General features: G+C 35.5%; 3 protein-coding genes across 4 annotated transcripts in view; 1 reads left to right on the top strand and 2 right to left on the bottom strand.

Moving 5' to 3' along the window:
* LOC133172239 (period circadian protein homolog 1-like) overlaps positions 1-3,929 on the top strand; it is a 49,793-nt gene extending 45,864 nt beyond the window's left edge. For both annotated transcript variants that reach the window (XM_061307090.1, XM_061307089.1), the window contains 2 exons: positions 44-283; positions 422-3,929. In XM_061307090.1, the coding sequence (XP_061163074.1) occupies positions 44-283; positions 422-1,468 (1,287 nt within the window). In that variant the 3' untranslated portion in view covers positions 1,469-3,929. The remainder of the gene's footprint in view (positions 1-43; positions 284-421) is intronic.
* Positions 3,930-4,021: 92 nt separating this feature from the next.
* On the bottom strand, positions 4,022-4,945 carry LOC133205115 (uncharacterized). Its single transcript, XM_061340858.1, has one exon. It carries the CDS (start codon positions 4,943-4,945, stop codon positions 4,022-4,024), a length of 924 nt encoding a protein of 307 aa, XP_061196842.1.
* Positions 4,946-15,511: 10,566 nt separating this feature from the next.
* LOC133205744 (4-hydroxybutyrate coenzyme A transferase-like) lies at positions 15,512-21,551 on the bottom strand. Its single transcript, XM_061341612.1, has 7 exons — positions 21,364-21,551; positions 20,795-20,947; positions 20,103-20,342; positions 18,662-18,850; positions 17,620-17,835; positions 17,210-17,476; positions 15,512-16,642 (listed from the first exon to the last, which is right to left on the bottom strand). The coding sequence occupies exons 1-7, from the start codon at positions 21,521-21,523 to the stop codon at positions 16,458-16,460; spliced, it is 1,410 nt and encodes a 469-aa protein (XP_061197596.1). The 5' UTR covers positions 21,524-21,551; the 3' UTR covers positions 15,512-16,457.
* Positions 21,552-22,805: the final 1,254 nt, after the last annotated feature.

Genomic DNA, 22,805 nt, shown 5'->3' with positions numbered 1-22,805 from the left:
GGCCCATGGGCCTCTTGTTATTTCTAACCTTCTTACTTAACAGGTGGACACTAAGGCTAAAGAAAACAAAAGCAATAAACGACAAACAGAACCACCATGGCTAGAAAACATCTGCTGGAATAAGAAGCTGGCCATGAACTACCAACTCCCAAATCGGAAAAAGAACAGGGTATTGAAGTCAGATAAAGCCTTCATTACGGCGTCTGAAGCTTCAAGTGTTCTCCTACAACAAATGATGGAGCTACAGAGTGATATTGAACAAAGTCAAGGGGCTCCTGTTATTGTAAGCATAACACCTTACCCACTGATTTGATCACTTTTTACGAATCAGAAAAGTGTACAATACAAAGAAACCTGGGATGGGGGGGGGGGGGGGGTGTTGAAAGTGCTTTTCATGTTGAATGTCTTTGTTTCCTTTTAGGATGAAGAATGTGACTATCTGTTCTATGAGGAGGAGGAGCCATTTTCTGACTGTGACAGTAGACTTATCTCCCTTGAAGACATTCATGAAGCTCTGTCTCGATGTGAAAATCACGAGGATGGCATTGGATGCTATAAAGAATTAAAAATGAACTCAGAACAGAATAAAAAACCATTAGGGAAAAAATCAAGTGACCCAAATATGGACGTTTCTTTAGAATCAGAAGTTGTGACATCATCTGTTGTCGATGATAGGATTGCTACTGAGCAGGTGGATGGAATGGACTGTCAAACTGAAAACCAGCCACCTCTGGAAACCCAAACACCTTTAGATTCACAAGAACCACTAGATACTCAGGGACCATTAGACTCACTGACAATGGATATTGAGTCTAATTGTTCTAAAACGTCGAGTGACTTAACTCCGAGTGATGAGAGAAGTAGTGGCGAGGCAGGAAGTTCTGTTAAAGAGTCGGACGCGACGTCATCCAAAGGATCACTAGACGAGGGCAAAGACTCCTCCGAATCAGATGTAGATGTGGGGAACAGCACCAGGAAAGATTTCTTTGACATGTTCTTTGTCATTCCACCAATATTCTTTGTAAATCATTGTACAACACCATTCTGGAATCGTAATTTTGATATGACACCATTAATGGAAATGGAATACACAGTGAATGCAAAGAACCCTGAAAAATGTTTAGGGGATGACATGAGAAGCATTAGGAATGTTGTACAACCAGATCTGGTGAAGAAACAAATGAACTTCATGATGGAGGAATTAAATTTGTTCAAAAAATCCCCAGAAGAAAGTGACACTAAACCTCAAGAAACTGTGACTGGTAGAAAGGAAAGTAGGTGTTCTGTGGACAGTAGTTCAGTAAAGAAACCGGCATCACAACTGAGGTGTAAACCAGAGCCAGTCTTAACTGAGGATGTGTTTAACAGTCTATTTGTGAACATGTTTAATGAGGACTTACCGACTAGTTGTAAAGAGCGATCACCAGATATAGAAGATATTTCTGACTCGCTGGATGAGGTGGATTAAAGTGAGATAAGAGATTACGGATATTTGTCTGTGAAAGTTAGTAGAGATTACTGATATAGGTGTATAAGGGTGTTAAAGATTACTAAATTGTGTCTGTGAAAGTGAGTAGAGATTACTGATATATGTGTGTGTGAATGTGTTTGAGATTACTAAATTGTGTGACAAGAGATTGTTGATTTGTATCTGAAAGTTAGTAGAGATTACTGATGTATATGTGCGAGGGTGTTGGAGATGACTGAATTGTGTGACTAGAGATTGTTGATATGTATCTGTGAAAGTTAATAGAGATTACTGATACTTGTTTGAAAGTGAAGAGAGATCACTGATAGTAGAGATTACTGGTATGTGTGTTTGAGTAGAGATTACTGATATGTAACTGAAAGTGATTAGGGATTTCTGATATTTGTGTCTGTGTGAGTAGAGAGATTAATAATATGCTTGCCTGTATAATTTTTTTTTTTGCTATACCAACAACGAAACCATGATTAACCATTTGTCCTTTCTTAAGTGATTTTTATGTTTAACTATAAAAACTTTTCAGGTGTAACAGAGAAAATGTTAATACAGATTTAATATATTTTGTATTCAACACCAGCAGATTGCAACCAGCCAAGAGATTTATCTACCTGTTTTATTTGATTACCTTTTCTACGTAAAGGGGAGAAATGAGAATGATCCTTGACTTTAGCGCTGGAGGTGTGAATATACTATAGGGGAGTCCAGGGGCATGCCCCCTGGAAATTTTCAGATACATGTTCCAAAAATCTGCATTCAGAGAGCTTATCTGGGGGGGGGGTTTATTTTTTGAAGTATCAAAAATAAATATATTTTAGATGTTACACGTGTAAGTTTAATCAGGAAATCTTCTGTAATTAAAAGGGGAATTTTGAAATTTTTTCCAAAGGGGAAGGCTACCATGTAGTGCTAGTTGAAACAGCATTGATAAATCCCTGAAGCCACACTCACTACTATATCTTAACTGTGTGTCACTAGAAGCACACAGTAGTGATTCTGTCACCGACCATAAATTATTAGACAATCAGCAAGGAAGTCCCAACACATCCCTGACTAAATAGTTGTGATACACACAGGGTACCAGGGGTTAAATAAGTAGATAAAGCATTTCCCATGTTTAACAAAATTTTGTTAAACTCTGAAGTTCCTGCTTTTTGATCTCCTTTAACATTGTACACATGTATATACATATTTTACACATTTCATTGTAAGTTATTTTTGATAAGTCCCCTGAAAGTTGAGTGCAGACATATTGTTTGTATGAAAGGACACTTTTAAGACACAAGTGTTTAAGAAACATGGTATAAAATAAAGCCATGTGCTTACATTGTCTTACTGGAACTATTTTGTTGTCATTGATATTATTACAATGTATTGGTTTGTTTATGTGTTGTCTGTAGATTTTAAAGTAAATAGCATTGTTGTGATTGAATATAGTTGACAGTGTGGCAATGCCATAAAAAATTGTTGTGTAGCTTTTGTGATTTATCATGTTTTATATCAATTTTAATTTTGTAAGAGTTAAATTCCAAAATGGGTCTTGTTTCTGTCTCCTTTGCGACTGACCTGAAATATTCACCCAAGTTATGAGATTTTGTTGCTGTGTTTTGGAACAATGCTTTTTTCTTTGCATACAAAGCTGACTATGTACTTTTACTTTAAAGATGTTATAGGAGGGGGAAAGAAAAATCCTTAACTTTCCTCTTTGTACATGTAAGTCAAAATGATGAGGCACAGAGATTTAACAGAATTTTAATTTAAGCTTTGTAAGCATGATAACAAGATATTTTTATAGGAAATGATAAATCCTATTTAACATGGTCTTCTAGTCACAAAGGGTTATATTTCAGATTACATACTATGTATGTGAGTGTATTTTTAAGATAACCATTATCTTCATTAATTTGTAATCACTCAAATCTCTTGACTGTCCACGAAGCATTTTTCTATTAATTGTGATCCGTTTTCAAGGAATTCTAGGTACAGGGGTACCAATGTACAAGGAAGAACTTTTTTGTGCTGAATCAAAATAAAACCTGTATACCAGGATTATTTCCAATTTTCGTGAATAAAAAGACGAGGAATATTATCCAAAGCTAACAGGTTCTTCCCAAGTTTCTTTTCGAGCACATTTTCTGGGTATCTGTATATGAAAATATAGGAATTATTTATAATGATGTTAATCCTTATTATATAGAAAGGGGCATGTGACTAAATATTTAGATAATCCCCTGATTATCTGACATTATCAGGGTGTCTAAGAGTTTTCCAAACTGCTGGACAGTGATATCCAATTAATTCTTTTTGACCAAAGACCATGTAATTTCTGACATTTACTTCTTAGATCTTTTGTAAAACATCGACATCTCAACCATCTGCATTACACATTTGTTTGTCATTCCATTGTTGTTTGTTATTAATGAATTCTGAATAAATTATTTCAAAATGTTTAGCAATTACTTTTTTATTAAGTTAGATACATGTTTGTTGTTCAGTATTATATAACAGATTTACAGAATCTTTGGAAGTTAAATGTATTCATTGTGTAAGATTGTGACATGTATGCACACCGCAGGTATTTCCTTTTGAATAGCTAATTGTCACAACTCGTAGCGGTTTCCGCTTCCGTTTACAACCACAAATCACAAATAGCAAAGCTTCTCGGAAACGAGTTCCACTCCAGCTGTACAGGTAGAAGTTAACACATCTATTGACATACAGCAAGTAAAACGACATGGATGATATAAATCTCTTCCAATCCTTTTCGCTCCTTGATGCGTCCAGAAGTACCGTGTTCGAATCTATTGTGGTGAAAATTGAGAATGGTAAGGTGCAGACTATCACAGTGAAGGAGTCGACCAGCAGCATGGTGGCCACTTGTCGTCTGCGGGATCCTGGTTTTGTTTTGACAGACTCTGGCAGACATTCTCTGGATTTGTACATTGAACAATTGTGCTGATCTTTTCTGATCCTGTCAGAAATCTTGATATGCCTGATGATGATTATATTGCTGATAATTATAGCCGTAAATGATACAAGAAGGAATATGTTGTGAATCCATGGCCAGACAAACTTCCAGAAAATCTTCAAATTTTCTGAGTCAAGGTAAACGTAACACAAGCGATCGGATTCATTCAGGGCGTAGGTGTCGGACGTGAATAAGAAGTTCACGTCTTTGAGGAACACGAAGATGAAAACCAAGACGGTCACCCGCTTTGCTCGCTTTGTTGTGCACCAAGATGACGATCTCAGAGGGAAGGTTATCGCCAGTCCTCTTTCTAGTGTCATTGCTGTCGTTAACAAAACACCGGAATCACTACTCACCCAGCCGAAGAAATGGAAGAATTTACACATATAGTGAGAATGCTCTCCTCTGTAGATGGTTGATGGGTAATTTAGATTCAACCAATCAACGGTAAGGAGACTAGCCAGACTGAATGTATCCACGACAGCATTGGCCATCATGTAGAATGACGTCGATAAAGAGCGGAAATAGACGCTTCTCATTACAAGAACAACCAGCACATTGCAGACGACGCCTGTCACAATAAGAAATGGCGGGAAATAAAGATCCAGTCCATCTGTGATGCGACACAGAATAGATTTATCCGATACATGAACCATTGCAGTGTAGCTGATGTTGTATTGTATGGGTCATCTGTAATATAGAAACTGCACATAACTTGTATTCTACTTCGTGCATAAGAAACAAGAAATTTAAATCCCACCAACACTTTCCATCAAAAAAGGACGAGCAGTTTATTAGAGGTTATGTATAGCTATTGTACTGAACGGGATTGGGCAGCAAGCTAAGCTTATTGGAATACGTGTAAGGTATATCTGTAGTGAAATATTTCTTTTGCACTATATGCGACAAAGAAAAATGTTCTAATGCTGCCGGTATTTTCATATGTACAAAACTAATTAATATTATCCATTAAGGTGCTTCCACCATCACACTTCCATGGGTTAAAAACTGCATTAATTTGTACTTTTAAAATATATAGCTTAATATACAAGTATAGCATCATATATTCAATTGTCACAAAAATGTATCAAATCTTACTGGTAAACAGCAATTAGTAAAATTGCATAAAAAAGGTTCAATTGACATCCTCTTTTTATTACTGAATGTCGCTTATGAGTACATGGATATTGATGAAACATTTTAGAAGTAAGAATTACTGGCCATTTGCAAAATATACATATGGTGTGTTTGTGAGACACTTAACACCCCCACCCTACCCCACCCCCGTATTGTCGCTGAGCAGCTCAATGTCAAGATTAAAAGTCTTGCAAAAGTAATCACCTCTAAGACCATGAAGAGGTCTAAAATATTTATACCCAAAGAAAGGCCTTGTCACCTGGAATACACGTGTGAAATATGAAAGTCCTAGAACTAACCATTTAGAAACTGTGGTCCAGGTTAAACTCTTTCGAAAGTAGTCAAACTCCAAGATCAATGTCATGTCATATTGAAACTCAAAGGAAGGACTTGCCACAAGAAATACACATATGAAAATGAAAGCCTTACCATCAATCTATCAGAAGTTTTGGCAAAATTTTTTTTTGGTTACAAAAGTAGGTCAAACTTAAAGGTTAAGGTCATTAGGTAAAAAAAAAAAAGATACCTAAAGAAAGAGTCTTGTCACAAAGAATGCAGATGTGAAAAATGAAAGCCCTAGCACCAATCATTCAAAAGTTATGACCAAGGTAATGCTTGGTAAAAGTTTTTTTTAAAGAAGGTCAAAAACAAAGGTCAAGGTCATAAGATAAAACATGTTGGTACCCAAAGAAAGGTTTCCGAATCCCGATTCTTTGATTACGGAGGCATAAAAAGTAATCAATTATAGCAAATATTAATATTTTAAAGAAGGGGTTTCCTTCAGAACCCTATCTACACTGCACACTCAATTTGTAATCAATACAAGTATCCTTAATATTTCAAAGGGCCAAGATAAATTAATTAAACACATTATCTACATGTACTTTCTTCATGGAAGTTAACAACTGTAATTTCTGTTCACTGATACTGTGTTGTGTTTGAACATTTTTCCCGGGGGTAAATGCCACGTACCATATATTAAAAATTAAATAGATAAGCTCAATATTTAAACCTTTATTCAAAATAATTTTCTCGATGTCCAAAAAACATTTTGTACTGGTGTAGAGAGGGTCCTTAAGGCTGTTTTTGGCCCATGTTTCTTACAAAAAATGAAATTGGATTGTCCACGAGTTTAAACTTATTTTCATTATTTTCGACGTCTAATTCTGTTCTGTATATTTTCTGGCGAAAAAAGGATAATATTGGAATAAACGATGAAAGTATGGTACCCTCAACCACTTTAACATTGAGTATATGGGAAAATGTTGGAGGGTTATGTTGTTTAACCTTCTAGTACACCACGTGTTGCATTGGGAACCAAAACCCTATTTTGATATGTACAGAAACATTATACTGGAATATAGTTGTGGTTCTCAATGCAGCATGCACTAAGATACTAATGACTTTGCTAATTTTGCAATTTGTTGAGTTGTGGTTAATTCATTCAAACATTTAAAGTGATCGATACACATTCATAACAGGGTCCAATTAATCAAACAGATTAATTATACCCTGCTCTGAAGGAGAGGGGCGTAAACTTTTTCACCCATGTGTATCTGTCTGTCTGTCTAGCTTTTGAAAAAAGAACTATTGGTTGATGTACACAATTTGGTACCTGCGGTTTCAAAAACATTTTGAAGATACGTTCCACACGAAAATGGGCACAGACATGGATTCAAAGGATATATCTTTAGAATATAAAAGTGTATATAAAAATGAAGTTTGATAATAGACAAATCTTGCATCCAATTTCTATAAATAAAATTTAATATAAAACAAGTGTAAGGGAATCCATAAATCTTTCTGCGTTATGTACATGTAAATAACATATATAACTGCCTGTTTATTATAGTGCATAGTACATGTAAACGCATGTAGGAGTTGCAAGCAAAGTTGTTTTAATAATACGTTTTAATATATGATATTTCTTAATATAATCGTGTCTATTTGTTTTATGTTATTATTGTTCATGACTGTATGCCGACATGGTAATTGTCAATAAAGTGAATTGAATTAATATTGAAAGCTTTTGTTTTCATAACTTATTGTTTTTCATATCTTTTTATGTTATTATAAATAGCAAATATATCGAACAAGATAGCGTACACATGCAATTTCCAATGAATTTTTATGGCTACAACTACAGAAGTTTTATTTCCAAAAAATATATAATCAATTAGCCTATTGTGTTACTTCAGCCCTGTTCTATGTTCCCTGATATACTGTTAATCTTTCTTTGGTTTTTCACAATGAATACTAGTAGTCTACTACATGTAATAAATAGTCATAATTTAAGCCTCTTAGATGCTTTTAGAGGGACCCTTTAGATACCACGTTGGTTTTGCTAATAAATAAAATATAACAGAGGAAACATTACTAGACATTACTAAACAAATTAATTTAATATTCATTATGGGCCAATAAAAAAACCAGCCTTATGGAAACTTGTCCTTTACTTAACTAGATGATCAGATGTCACAAGACAGTAATACCCGCACGTAGGTGTTTGCCTCTAAATGTACTCACCTTCATGTTTGGGGAACAATGGAAGTAACCATATTAATTCTATAAATTAAAAAAAGTCCGTTTTGTCGCCCCCCCCCCCCCTCCCGGGTGAAAATCGAAATTCTGAAACCTTATTGCATATCTTTAGAACACTCAATCATATCCCGAAACATGAATGGGCTACTGTGAAAAACGTAAAAGGAGTACAGGGAGCCATGTTTTTGTAGAAAAACACTTTTTTACAACTCCTATTTTGCCGCCAGAGTGAAAATAAAATGTTCACAGTCTTTTTGCACATGTTCAATCGTATTCCAACAGATGGGTTGGCTACAGCTTAAATGTAAGAATAGTTTGAGGAAGAAGATAGTGTGACAGACCGACGGACCAGGATAACAACCATCTAACCAAACTTTCATTACAATTTACAAAGCGCGGATATAATAAAAAAAAATTTGAGGAGAAAAAAAAAGCCTATGGCATAAAGCGAGAGTAGAAATGCCTTAAAAGAATATAAAGATACTTAAGAAACAAAATTCATGACTAGTTTTCACTTTAAAGTAAGATGGTTTGTATATAATCTTGTCCATTCTCTCTAGACAGAATTTTTTTTATATGTATATATATTACCTAGAGTTATATAAAGATCGCCAGAAGATCTTAAAAAACCGGGAGGGGTGGGTTTATTATGCCCCCACCCTAATTTGTGTCCCCTCAATAGTGACGAATAATGACCTCACTTTCTTTGCTTGTCCGGGAATTTCTGTTCGATGTTGCCAATCTGAAATTACTTCCTAAGGGACTTTTTAATTAATTTGATTTCTCTTCCCACATCAGAGGTTTTAATCTACCATTTTCAAAATATTGCCATAACTTAAGCAACGAAGGAAGAAATCATTACTTATTACGATCGGTTTTGTCTATAAGAAACAATACATAAATGTTTTTTTTAAATCTATCCTTTCAATACAAAAAAACTTATCACCTTCCATTTGAGAGGTTATAGGACTTGAACTTATCTTGGGTAAAATAACGGGCCATACAACAGGTACAAATTAGTATAAAACTGAGAGGAGATTACGGGGGCTAGTTCAATTAGATTTTTTGGGGGAGAGGGAGGTCACAGATCTGTCAAACGCGAGTATGATAATAAGGCAGAAATATACATTATTTAATTGTAAACATTGGTCATCAGAAAAATAGAGGTAGGCCTTATTCTGTAACAACAAAGGGGGGGGGGGGCTCATAACTTTACAATACTCTACAGGAGATCAAACGTACTGCTTCCCTCCCTTGAACATGATATCTTCAAATTCAATTAGTGGTATTTATTGTACAGGCCCGTACGAAGCAATTTCAGTTGGGGGGGGGGGGGGGAGGGGGCACAACTATACATTTTCAGTTGAGGGGGCACTATCAACTACCAAAAATTCCTTGACAAGCAAAAAAAAAAAAAAAAAGGTCATCAGACGTTTTTATTGAGGGGGCACAAGCATATAGTAGAGCTCTATGTTTTCTATAGTAAACTATATATCGGCAAAATTATTGGGGACCCCCCCCCCCCGGTTCCTACGGCCATGTTGTACACTTCAGATACCCAGACTTTATAAGACAAAAATGTATAATGTTCACCATAGTATAAAATGAAGTTAACACAAAACAAACCTTACCGTAGCCTAATGCACATCAAACTGTTAAGCCATCTTCATCCTGAATTAGAGGAGAGATTTACAACCAATGTACCTTTCCTGTTAAGAGCGGGTAAAGCTATTAAACTGGAGATTTTATCCTCTAAAGGCATTGTCCACGATAATTCGATATATAATTATATACTCATGAATGAAATTACACCCCCCGGACACAGGATGTGTTGATTATGTCTATTTTCCGACAAGGTAAGAAAAACAATCGCAGACACCTGAACAAATGGTCCATTAAATGACTTTGAAAATAAGGTACTCTAATATTGTAAATATCATTTGAATTATAAACTTTTTTGGATTTAATAAAAATAACATATCCTATAAGCATGTGTAAGGGACTTAATAATCAGATAATTTTAATCATAATAAAGAATGAGGGCGGACTTGATTGAGATTCTGCAGGAATTAAAAATGTGAGAATTTCATTGATCCGTCACATAATCTTATCTTATTTAGGTAACGCTGGATCGGGTTTTTGTGATATGGAAAGGAAAATACGTTCCCGATATTGGGTTTTGATTTGCTAAAATATGTATTGAAATATGACTAAATGAGTCATTTGGTACAAAATGTTACAATTTTTAAAAACTTTATAAATCTGCAATCTCTAGGTCAGCTCCCCACTATTTTTAAACATTACTCATGTGCATTTAATTTAATTCAAAGAAACGAGTAAACAGTTGAAAAAAAATGGAGAGAGGATCAAAAGACTATAAAAATGCCCCCTCCAAAAAAGGGGGGGGGAAACATTGTGCAGGCCCCTAGGAAGCAATTTCAGTTGGAGGCGGGAGGGGGGGTTACTACCAAAAATTCAAATTTTCTTGACAAGCAAAAAAAAAAAAAAAAACAAAAAAACAAAACAAAAACAAAAACAAAACAAAACAAACAAAAAACAAGATGTGTTTGTGAAACACTGATGCCCCAGTATGGCAACTTAGAGCAAAGGTTAAACTTTCTCAAATGCAAATCAAATATGTTACTGCCCAAAGTAAGGTTTCGTTTTGAGAAATATTCCTTTGAAAAATGAAAGCCCTAACAGCAACCACTGAATAGATATGGAAAAGGCTAAAGTTTTTCAAAAGTAAGTCAAACAGCAAGGTCAAGGTCAAATGGTCAAAATTAATGGTGCCCAAGGAAAGGCCTTCTCACAAGAAATACACGTGACATATGAAAGCCGTAGCACAAATCGTTCAAAAGTTATGGCCAAGGTTAAAGTTTTTCAAAAGTAGGTCAAACTTCAAGGTCAAGGTCAATGAATTACAATTGCTGGTATCCAAAGGAAGGTCTTGTCACAAGGAATGGACATGTTAAATATGAAAGTCCTAACACCAACAGTTCAAAAGTTATGACCAAGGTTGAAGTTTTCCAAAAGTAGGTCAAATTTCAAGGTCAAAGGGTCAAAGTTGTTGGTATCCAAAGGAAGGTCTTGTCACAAGGATTACATATGTGAAGTATGAAAGCCCTAGCACCCACCGGTCAAAACTTATGACCAAGGTTAAAGTTTTCCAAAAGTAGGTCAAACTCCAAGGTCAAAGGGTCAAGGTTCTTGATATCCAAAGGAATATCTTGTTACAAGGATTACATATGTGAAGTTTGAAAGCCCTAGCACCAACCGTTCAAAAGTTATGGCTAGTCGCCCGCGTGGCACAGTGGTTAGAGCGTTCGCTCTAGATTCGTGGCGTAAGGAGTTGATCCTTACGTCGCGGGTTCGAATTCCACTGTGGGACGTGGAGCCCGGTCCTTCTGATGAGACCATATAAACCGAGGTCCCGTGTCACAGTAGATGCTGGCACGAAAAAGATCCCTCACTGCTCAATGGCCATAAGTGCCGAGTATAGGACAAAATTTGCAGCTTTCCACCGGCAAGTGGTGGCGTCTCCATATGAGTGACCCCACTGTGGGACGTGGAGACCGGTCCTTCAGATGAGACCGTATAAACCGAGGTCCCGTGTCGCAGTAGGTGCTGGCACGAAAAAGATCCCTCACTGCTCAATGGCCGTAAGTGCCAAGTATAGGACAAAATTTGCAGCTCACCACCGGCAAGTGGTGGCGTCTCCATATGAGTGAAAAATTCTCAAGAGGGACGTTAAACAACATACAAACAAACAAACAAAAGTTATGGCTAAGGTTAAAGTTTTCAAAAAGAAGGTCAAACTCCGTCAAGGTCAAAGGGTCAAATTTGTTGGTATCCAAAGTAAGGTTTTGTCACAAGGATTACACATGTAAAGTATGAAAGCACTAGGACCAACTTTTCAAAAGTTACAACCAAGGTCAAAGGGTCAAAGTTGTTGGTATCCAAAGGAAGGTCTTGTCACAAGGATTACATATGTGAAGTATGAATGCCCTATCAACAACTTTTCAAAAGTTATGGCCAAGGTTAAAGTTCAGTAAAACTTTGCAAAAACTGGGTTAAACTCCAAGATCAAGGTCAAAAATGTCAAATATGATAGAACCCAAAGAAAGGTCTTGTCACAAGGAATACGCATGCGAAATATGAAAGCCATAGCTCTAACCAATCAAAAGTTACGGGCAATGTTAAAGTTTTTGCAGATAAACGGACACACAGACAGATAGACGGACAGGGCAAAAACTATATAATCCCAAATCTTCAATCATAAAAGAAGGTCATCAGATGTTATTATTGAAGGACACAAGCTTATAGTAGGTATGTTCTCTATTGTATTCTGAATATTGGCAACATTACTGGGGAGGTTTTAGGTTTGATATTTGCATGGGGTTTGTAATATTTCTTTTTTAACAATCAATTATCTGTTTTGTTGATGTTTTACTGATTTATTAAAAATCTAAAACTATTCTGTCTATGTTTTACTGACTTATTAAAGTTTAAAAATAGTTATCTCTTGGTTCAATCACAGACCAGAAGAGCTTATGCGATAGTAATGTGTCGGTCCGTCTGTCTGTAAACAATTTTTCAAAACGCTACTCCTCCTATAGTTTTGTTCCGATTTCAATATAACTTGGTACACAAGAGGCCCATGGGCCACATCGCTCACCTGAGCACATTGGCTAGGCAAAAGCACATATCAGTTCAGTATTGAAAAGGTTACCGGGGGGGGGGGGGGGGTGATACCTGATGATGCTTCCATGTCAATATAACAAATGGCTTCGTGTACTTGAGTAAATTTTGAAAAAATTTTCTCATATAATCCTTTGTAAAAATTTGATCCCCCAATGTGGCTCCTCCCTATCCCAGAGGTCAATATTTGAACAAACTTGAATCTACACTACCTGAGGATGCTTCCATATCAATATGACTAAACATAGCTTTTCTGTTCTTGAGAAGAAATATTTTTTCTGCATGTTCTTATGTAAAAATTTCGATCCCCCATTGGGCATTGGGCCCCACCCTACCCCAGGGGTCATCATTTGAACGAATTATAATTTACACTATCTGAGGATGCTTCCATATCAAAATGACTAAACATGATTTTCAGTTCTTGAGAAGAGGATATTTTCCTATATGTTCCTATGTAAAATTTTCGACCCCCCATTGGGGCCATTCCCTATCCCCGGGGGGTCATCATTTTAACAAACTTGAATCTACACTACCTGAGGATGCTTCCATATCAAAATGACTAATCATGGCTTTGCATGGTTTTTCATCAGAAGATATTTTCCTATATATTTCTATTTAAGACTTTGATCCTCCATTGTGGCCCCACCCTACCTCAGGGGGTCATGATTTGAACAATCTTGAATTTACACTACCTGAGGATACTTCCACATAAATATGATCAATCAGGGCTTTGCTGTTCTTGAGAAGAAGATTTTTAAAGTTTTTCCTATATATTTCTATGTAAAACTTTGATCCTCCATTGTGGCCCCACCCTACCCCCAGGGGTCATGATTTGAACAAATCTGAATTTTTACTACCTGATGATGCTTCCATATAAATATGACCAATCAGGGCTTTGCTGTTCTTGAGAAGAAGATTTTTAAAATTTTTCCTATATATTTCTATGTAAAACTTTGATCCTCCATTGTGGCCCCGCCCTACCCTCGGGGGTCATGATTTGAACAAACTTGAATCTTCACTACTTGATGATGCTTTCGTATAAATATGACCAATTAGGGCTTTGCTGTTCTTGAGAAGAAGATTTTTAAAGGTTTTTCCTATATATTTCTATGTAAAACTTTGATCCTCCATTGTGGCCCCGCCCTACCCCCGGGGGTCATGATTTGAACAAACTTGAATCTACACTACCTGATGATGCTTTCATGTAAATATGACCAATTAGGGCTTTGCTGTTCTTGAAAAGAAGATTTTTAAAGGTTTTTCCTATATATTTCTATGTAAAACTTTGATCCTCCATTGTGGCCCCACCCTACCCCCGGGGGTCTTGATTTGAACAAACTTGAATCTACACTACCTGAGGATGCTTCCACATGAGTTTCATCTTCCCTGGCTCTGTGGTTCTTGACAAGAAGATTTTTAAAAGATGCTATTAATTTTTCACTAATTCTTTATTATCTCCCCTTGAAAGAGGGCATGGCCCTTCATTTGAACAAACCTGAATCCCCTTCACCCAAGGATACTTTGTGGCAAGTTTGGTTGAAATTGGCCCAGTGGTTCTTGAGAAGAAGATGAAAATGTGAAAAGTTTACGACAACAACGACGCCGACGACGACGCCGACGCCGACAGACAACGGACAAATTTTGATCAGAAAAGCTCACTTGAGCCTTTGGCTCAGGTGAGCTAACAAGTAGACTACAATGAGATACTTAATTGCTATAATTACTAAAAATAGAAATTCCTGTGGAATTCTTTCAAAACGCCATTCCTCCTAGTTTTAATTCGATTACAAAATATCTTGGTACACAAGTAGGCTACATTAAGATACACAATATTGGTTTTTGTTTTTATTGAAGTGTTTCCATGGTTCTTTGGTTACTAAAAATAGAAATTTCTGTAAAATTTTTCAAAATATTATTCCTCCTACAATTTTTGTTCAATTGCAATTGAACTTGACTCAGAAAGAGACTAAACCAAGGATCATTTTATTATTTATTGATGGTGCCATAGTTTCAAGTCCAATTGCTACCTTTCTCTACTTTTTTGTTTTAAGTAAAAACTAGTAGAGCTACAGTCTCTTCAGAGACTTCTGGATTGATTTCATTGAACTGTTGCCATGTTTACTAAAAATAGAAATTTCTGTGAAATTCTTTCAAAATGTTACTTCTACTACAGTTTTTGTCCAAACTGCAATTAAACTAACTCAAAATGAAAACTAAGGATCATTATTTTATTTATTGCTGTTGCCATAGTTTCAAGTCCCAAGTGCTACCTTTCTCTACGTTTGTTGAGTAAATACCAGTAGAGCTACAGTTTCATCAGATAATTTGTCCACTAAGGAGATGCTTCATCTTTGTTTAGGAGGAAGATTTTTGAAGACAGTGAATTTTGGCCCTAGTTTTACCCTGGCATTCTAATCCCTAAGGAGACAAGAATACAGACGTTGGGTCCTCTGATTTGACTATTTACAACAAGGAATATTAGTAGGAAAAAGCTTCCAAGGAACCAATAAGGCAAAAACTTTAAAGGATTTTAAATTGTTTCTCTTCACAGAAACCAATAACCATAGATAATGCCTTTTTTTAGTAAATCTTTTACGTAGTATGATAAAATGCAGGATCCCCGGAATTAGCACATACCATTTCATGGTTGAATTGGACTTTTCCACACGGCGAGCAGAGTTTTGACGCTGTTTACGGAGACTAAAGAAAATAAAGACAAGCATGCCATATATGGTTGTGTAGATAAATTATCGTAGAAAACATAGGTATAAACAGTTTGTCAGTGTATTTCCTCTGAAAGTGTAAATGAGTGCGATTCTGGGGGAGGGGGGTACTCCGTGTAATTCAGAGTTAGATACCTTGTGTTATTATTATACTATGGGTTAAAAATTTATTACCGAAACAAGTGCCTGTGATACATATGTACATGTATGTCAATATACAGTACTATGCAAAAGTACACAATAAATAAACAAAAGCAAATGCCAAGCAATAACTATTATATAATTAAAAACTTAGGCAAGTCATAAAATATCCCATAATAAAAGTCCAAGGTACAATATATAGATTTTTTTTTACTCAGTTAAAAATGTTCAGGTTAAAAGTATTCTGATTTTATAACAATAAACCAGAATATACTAAATACATGTACTTCTTATACTTATCATAACTTAAACAAGTTGAAACGTACAATATAGTTTAACTGTCCTGCAATTAAACGTTTCCATGGCACCAATAAACAAATCATATTAAATATCCAAACAATAAATCTAGCTTGTTTACTGCAATCCTCTACTCATTCACTGAATAAAGGTACATAGTTACATGATTTTTGATTATGCAACATTAACTGCATATTCAGCAGTAATTCATTAAATGTATTGGCATTTACAAAAACATGAAAAAGAAACATCATCCTTCATTTATAATTAAAACATTCTCTAAATTGTTGAACATTTGAAACAATAAAAAGATCAAAAGTTACTGAAATCTTTTTTTGAAAACAACCATCAGTACTAAAGTTTAAATATAGAAACTGAAAGTTGCCATAAATTTATTGACATGGGCTATCTGACATAAATGATGGGAATTTTGAAGCTATGAAGGTCTATTGGACAGGTTGTTACTTTAAGGCGAGGGCATACACTTCAGTCTGTTGAATGACTCTCTTTCTAACCACTCCCTGTGATCGGGGTGGGCTATGTTAATTAATGCGTAAGCTCGCTGACGGAGGTTCTTTCCAAACAAGTACGCAATACCATACTCCGTGACGATGTAGTGAACATGAGCTCGGGTCGTTACAACACCAGACCCTTAAAGAAACATTGAAGAAAATGTAGGATTATATAAAGCAACTAATAAATTGGATGACATGTTTTACTATCACCTTCTCCAACAACATTTTTATGTGCTAACCACTTTTAAATATGCTTACCAGTTTACTCTTGCCCCTCTTGGTTTTTTATATTACTTTAACTTAACTCTCTTTACTATGGGTACTAGTTTACTCTTGGTCCTCCTGGTTTTGATAAACATACCACTCTTTAGCAAGAACACCAGTTTACTCTCAACCCTCTGTTTTGTATACTTACATTACCACTCTTTAGTATGTGCACCAATTTACTTTCACCCCTTTTTGGTTTTTATATACTCATCACCCTTCAGTATGGGTACCAGTTTACTCTCGTTCCTCTTGGTTTTTGTCTACTTACCTCTCTTTAGTAAGGGCACTTTTACCCCTCTTGTTTTTCTATACTTACCACTCTGTAGTATGGGTACCAGTTTACTCACAATCCTCTTGGTTTTTATATACTTATCGCTTTTTTAGTATGAGTATCAGTTTACTCACACCCTCTTGATTTTTATATACGTGTACTTACCACTCTTTAGTATGGGCACCAGTTTACTCTCGCCTCTCTTGGTGGCTGAAGGCATTGCAATGATGGCTTTTCCCTCGCCATCTAAACTAATAGCAGCACCACGTATAAAATCTATCTGACCTCCAAACCCTGAGTAGAGTCTTTCTCCTATAGAGTCCGCACACACTTGACCAGTGAGGTCAACCTCAATACATGAATTAATGGCAGTCATTCGAGGATTCTGACAAATTATGGCCACATTGTTGGTGAATTCCACATCTCTCATTTCTAAAATAACATTCAAATAAAGTATCACAACTGGCTTAAAAGAATGTTCTTACTTACACTAATCACTAATATAAGCCAAGTCAGTTAAGTAATTTCTACAAGTGTTTAATGTTCTTTACAGACAACACCTTACAGTGCCTTACCTACAGAGGGATTGTTATCAAGGAAGTTGTAGAGTATTTTGGTACCAATGGAGAAGCTGCTGACCAATCGACCAGTCAGAATGGACTTCTCGGAGTTTGTGATGACCCCCCTCTCCACAAGCTCTACCACACCATCACTGAACATCTCAGAATGGACCCCCAGATTTTTATGATGACCCAGTTGTGATAATACTGCATCTGGAATGGCTCCAATACCTGCAGAGAAATCAATTACTTAATGTACATACACATAATGGTTCCAATACCTGTTTAAATTCACATAGTTAAACTTCAGTATCTCAAACCCGGATATCTTGAATACCATGGATATGTCATAGTGATTGGGAAGTCCTAACCACATATTTTTTTAAAGTATTTTACCCTCGATATCTCGAACTCTCATATATCTCAAAGTTTTTTCTTGGTCCTATCGAGTTCCAGATAACAAAGTTTGACTGTACAATACACTGCTGATGCTCTCTATTTTCAGTTTTTATCTTTGGTGTTTCATTGCTTTCTCATGTTAAATATGAAACAATTAATGCAGAATAAAATTTATACATGCTGCAACATACCCAGATATCTTTAAAACTAGGAATGGATCCAAAACAATTAAGTAAGGCCCATGGGTCATAACACTCACCTTACTGACAAATGGATCTCAATCAAAATTCCCTTTAGTATATTAAGTTAATACACTACAGGGCTGAGTCATGGATGAAGACTAATTGAAACATTGAATACTTCAATCAGGAAAACTTTTAGCTCAGTTGAGCTGAACATTTTCATTCAATACTCACTTTTCAAAGACTTGACAAAAACTTGTAAGTAATTCATGTTGTCTCATGATTTTGAATTATAAATACTGTGGACCATCAAATTTTCGCAACACCTTATTTCCGCAAGATAGTATTTATAAGCACAACTTCTGGTTATTGTTTTATATAATCTTTAATAACAAAAATATATTTGAGAATGTCTCGCATAATTACGCAATAATAAAGTTCTCACAAATCAGAATTGATTTATTATAGTCTGGTACCCATTTGTAACGTTGCCCCGTCTACCACTAAGTTTTCTGCAATCAGTTTGCCGATTTTCTTTTCCTCCTCCGTCAATGCTCCTCGCCTAAGTTCATTAAGTGGTTCGCTGTGCTCAACCATGGCATCTATGTGAGACTCGTGAATCACACCATCTCCAAATGTTCGGGGCATATGTTCATTAACCATAGCTGAAAATAAGAAAAAATTCCAGAGCCTTAGTGAGATATTTCAGCTCTTAAAAATGATAGAAATCCAAGCATCAACTTGTCACACTTGTTTCCAGCAAGGCAACAATGCTCAAAAAACCATATTGCTTTTGCTGAAAGAATAATTCTCTGGAGTCCAACAATTACAGATGCCAAACATAAGCTCATTGACAAGATTTCATGTATTGTATTCTACCAGGCAATTATTAATGCTGTTTTAACTACCGGTAAATGGTACCTTTCCCTTTGGATAAAAAGGTAAAAATTCCCCTTTAAGTTAGAGGAAATTTCTTGTTTAAACATACATATAACATTTAAAATATATTTATTTCTGATACTCTAGAAATGACTGCCCAGATAAGCTCTCAGAAAGTAGATTTTTGGAATATTTATCTGAAATTTTCCAGGGGGCATGTCCCTGTACTCCCCTGTAGTATATTCACACCTCCAGCACTAAAGTCAAGCATCATTCTCATTTTTCCCTTTAATATGAAAAGGGTAGTCAAATAAAACAGGTAGATAAATCCCTGTCTACTGAATTAAAAATAAAATGCAAATTAATTTAACCAAAGATACATATACTATCCTTCTTGTTCATGACAAGTACATGTACTTTAATATATTCTATATTCCTCATACTCTATATTACATGAGGATGCTCAATTGCTTGCATATGATTAGCTAAATACAATAATTTATTAGTGGCAATGTTCTTCAAGAAACTTATCAAAGATTTTTCCTAATTATTCCTCATATTTAAAAAGATAAGCTGGATGCCTTCTGTGACCTTGCTCTGACCCCTGGGGTCAAAAGTTCACTTGAGCCTTTTTCTTTTTGTGTTTGAGTCTGTGTCTCAGGTGAGCTAAATATTATTATTTATTTGGTTTGTTACTGACTGTCTACAGAAATATATTGGGTTGACATATCTCATAGTGGGCTCCGCCTTGCCCTCATTGAGTTTTATCAACTCAAATCGCTTGTGATGCAGACACAACAAATCTGATGTCATTTCTTAAAAGGACCACTACTCTAATTTCAAAACAAAACATTATGGAAAGTGTTTATAACCATAATAAATTATTTTTAATATTGAAATGTAAACACTATGCATTGACCATTTTACCAGATATTATTTTCACTTGCCAGGCATACAAATACAGCCGGCAGTCACATGCCATTTTTAAACCAATGAAAGTATGAAATTTCAATCTGAAGAAATGCTTGTATTCCATACCTATAATGTATCTTGCATTCTGTATGGCTGATCTGGTACAGTCTACACTGGTACCCAGTGAACAGAATCCATGTTTATCAGGTGGCGCCACTGTAACAAGTGCCACATCAATATCAATGATGCGGCGCCTGAACAAGTGAGGAATTTCACACAGGAAGATAGGAATGGTATCTGCCCTTCCCTCATTGACTGCTTTTCTGGCATTAGCTCCAAGAAACAGGGAGTTTGATCTGAAGATTCCTATAAATTAATGAAATTCAAATGTAGAAATGAAAATTTTGTCATCCAACAGTTTTGATCATTGTGTGCATGGACACACAGAAAACCATACAGGAGGTCTTATACATTTAACCAAACAAAATGGAAAACTCAGAACTAAGAATTACGCATTTTTTCGACGACACCTTAACAAATGTAAACCTATACCCCATATGTAATTTTATTACTATGAAAAAGTCAATAAATCATTGCACGATAACTGCGGTACTGCTCTTTTGCAGGGCAAAATGATGTAGTTTGGTGAAAAATGCCGTAAAAGTAATTGTTTAATATACGTCATTTAATTATCTGTCAATGAAAACTTCGCCAAACATTATTATTTTGCGCTGCAAAAGAGTAGTACTGCAGTTACTGTGAAAGGGCTAATTAAGTTTTTTAAAAAACATTAAAACCACTACCTCTGCATTAACTACCTTCATATTCCGGATTATTGTAGGTGCCAGGCCCCTCTGTATGAATATGCATGATTTCCACATTTCTGAGCCCCGCCTTCTTCCCGTGTTCTGTCATTGCCTCCACGAGTTTGACTGGGGTTGCTGCAGCACCATGGATGTACACACGACTGTCTGTCAAAAAATTAACACTAAGTGAAATCTTTGTCAATGTTCTAAAGTGCATCTCCAAATAGTGACTAAATGCATGCAGACAGCTGTCTAGAGGACTCCACAAAATTGTGTCTACTTTTCATGGTAGTGCTTTTATATTTATTTTTAAAAAAAATTATATGAAGCTTTCAGCTTGATTTTGCCTTTTTTGGAACCCAGTTCCAAGCAAAAACTACCATGTACCACTACTTTAAAAGTTTAATCGTTTCCAATTTGAGGGAACAAAATCTTTCAGAAATCTGTCTTTAAATTCTGCATTCCAAAACAAAACTTTTATCAATGCATGGTATTAAATGTGTCGCCAATAAAAATGAGTAGCTGAAACATGTTAAAGTATATAAATTGACTATGAGCTGCAGGGCCTAGTTATACCATACCCGACTGTATCACTTGGACTGCCTCCTCGGCAGTTTTATACTCCGGAACTCTGTCGTATAACGGATGGAAAGGTTCGGGTGAATACAGATAAAACGCTCTTTTGAAGCATGCATTTATAAGAGATCGTCCAACCGCTGTTCTTTTACAAAAAACATTCATCTTGCAGTTCTATAATTTAAAGCGAAGGAACATTCTCGAGGGTTTCCGAAGATATTTGTTTGATGACCTTTACCGATTAAATTGGTGCGGATCTATACATTTTCTCAATTTTGGAGGTGGATGTTTCCATTCTTATACAGTGATCGCTGATAATGAGGCATTTAGATAAAATAGAGATAAATCTTTTGGAAGAATGTTTTTCAATAGGTGTAATGAAAAATACATGTATTGTTTATAGTGAAAGAATTTTAAAATAAAATATTTTCTATAATATATTTAATCACAGGTACTTGGGTCTTGGTTTATAAATATGTATGTACCTTATTGATATGTAAAAAAAGTACTTTTTTTACATATCAATAAGGTACTTTTTTTACATATCAATAAGGTACATACATATTTATAAACCAAGACCCAAGTACCAGTGTATTTAATCACTTAAAATGGTGCTAAGGGCAATTACTCCTCCTCGTGTATCTTCTTTATTGTACTTTTAATGTCAAATGGTTTCTCTGATATTCACAATTCATGCATATTTATAAAGTAACAATTATTTCAGAACTTTTAACCAGTTTTTACATAGTTTTAATAATACTGTTTTCTAAAAATGTACGATTTTTCCATGCTGACATAAATGTATATACCTCTGTTTATGTATATCTGACATCTTAAAAAATATGGCAACCTATACATTATTTGTGATTATTAATTAATTTAGAATATATTTAGTGAAAATAAATGCACTTTTTCTACTTTGAACCCATAAAATTGTGAGGGTGGAATTATCTTAAACTTTACATTCCACTAACAAGAGGTCCATGGGCCACAACGCTCACCTAAGTCACTTTGTCCTGCTGTTCTTCATCAGCAGATTTTTTTTTAAATTTAACCCCTCTTGAATTTTATTAAAAAAAAAAATTGAGTCTATATTGTGGATCAAAATGTTGCCCTAAGGAAGCTATGATTTATCGAAGTTGATCCACACAACATTGGGATACTTCAATATCAACATGACTCTGATATTCTTATATTATTTGGCCCCACCCTACCCCCAGGGGATCATGATTTGAACAAACTGGAATCTACACTATGCAATGACGTTTTTACATCAGATTAATCTTTTCTGGTCAAATGGTTCTCGAGAAGGAGATTTTTAAAAGCTGCCAATACATTTTCACTTATTCTTAATTATCTCCTATTGAAAGAGGACATGGCCCTTTATTTGAATTAACTATAGAATCCCCTTCATCCAGGGATGCTTTGAGGCAAGTTTGGTTGAACT

Source organism: Saccostrea echinata, unplaced genomic scaffold (genome assembly GCF_033153115.1).
Source record: "Saccostrea echinata isolate AGI-Se365-2 ecotype Australia unplaced genomic scaffold, CSIRO_AGI_Sech_v1 ptg000054l, whole genome shotgun sequence".
Classification (NCBI taxonomy): domain Eukaryota; kingdom Metazoa; phylum Mollusca; class Bivalvia; order Ostreida; family Ostreidae; genus Saccostrea; species Saccostrea echinata.
This window is presented reverse-complemented; position numbering and strand designations above follow the sequence as displayed.

Coding starts and splice junctions, on each gene's coding strand:
- LOC133205744 (XM_061341612.1), bottom strand. CDS start 21,523: ATGAATGTTTTTTGTAAAAGAACAGCGGTTGGACGATCTCTTATAAAT. Junction 20,948..21,363: donor AGTCCAAGTGATACAGTCGG/GTATGGTATAAC, acceptor ATTTTTTGACAG/ACAGTCGTGTGTACATCCAT. Junction 17,836..18,661: donor CGGGGCAACGTTACAAATGG/GTACCAGACTAT, acceptor ATTTCTCTGCAG/GTATTGGAGCCATTCCAGAT.
- LOC133205115 (XM_061340858.1), bottom strand. CDS start 4,945: ATGGCCAATGCTGTCGTGGATACATTCAGTCTGGCTAGTCTCCTTACC.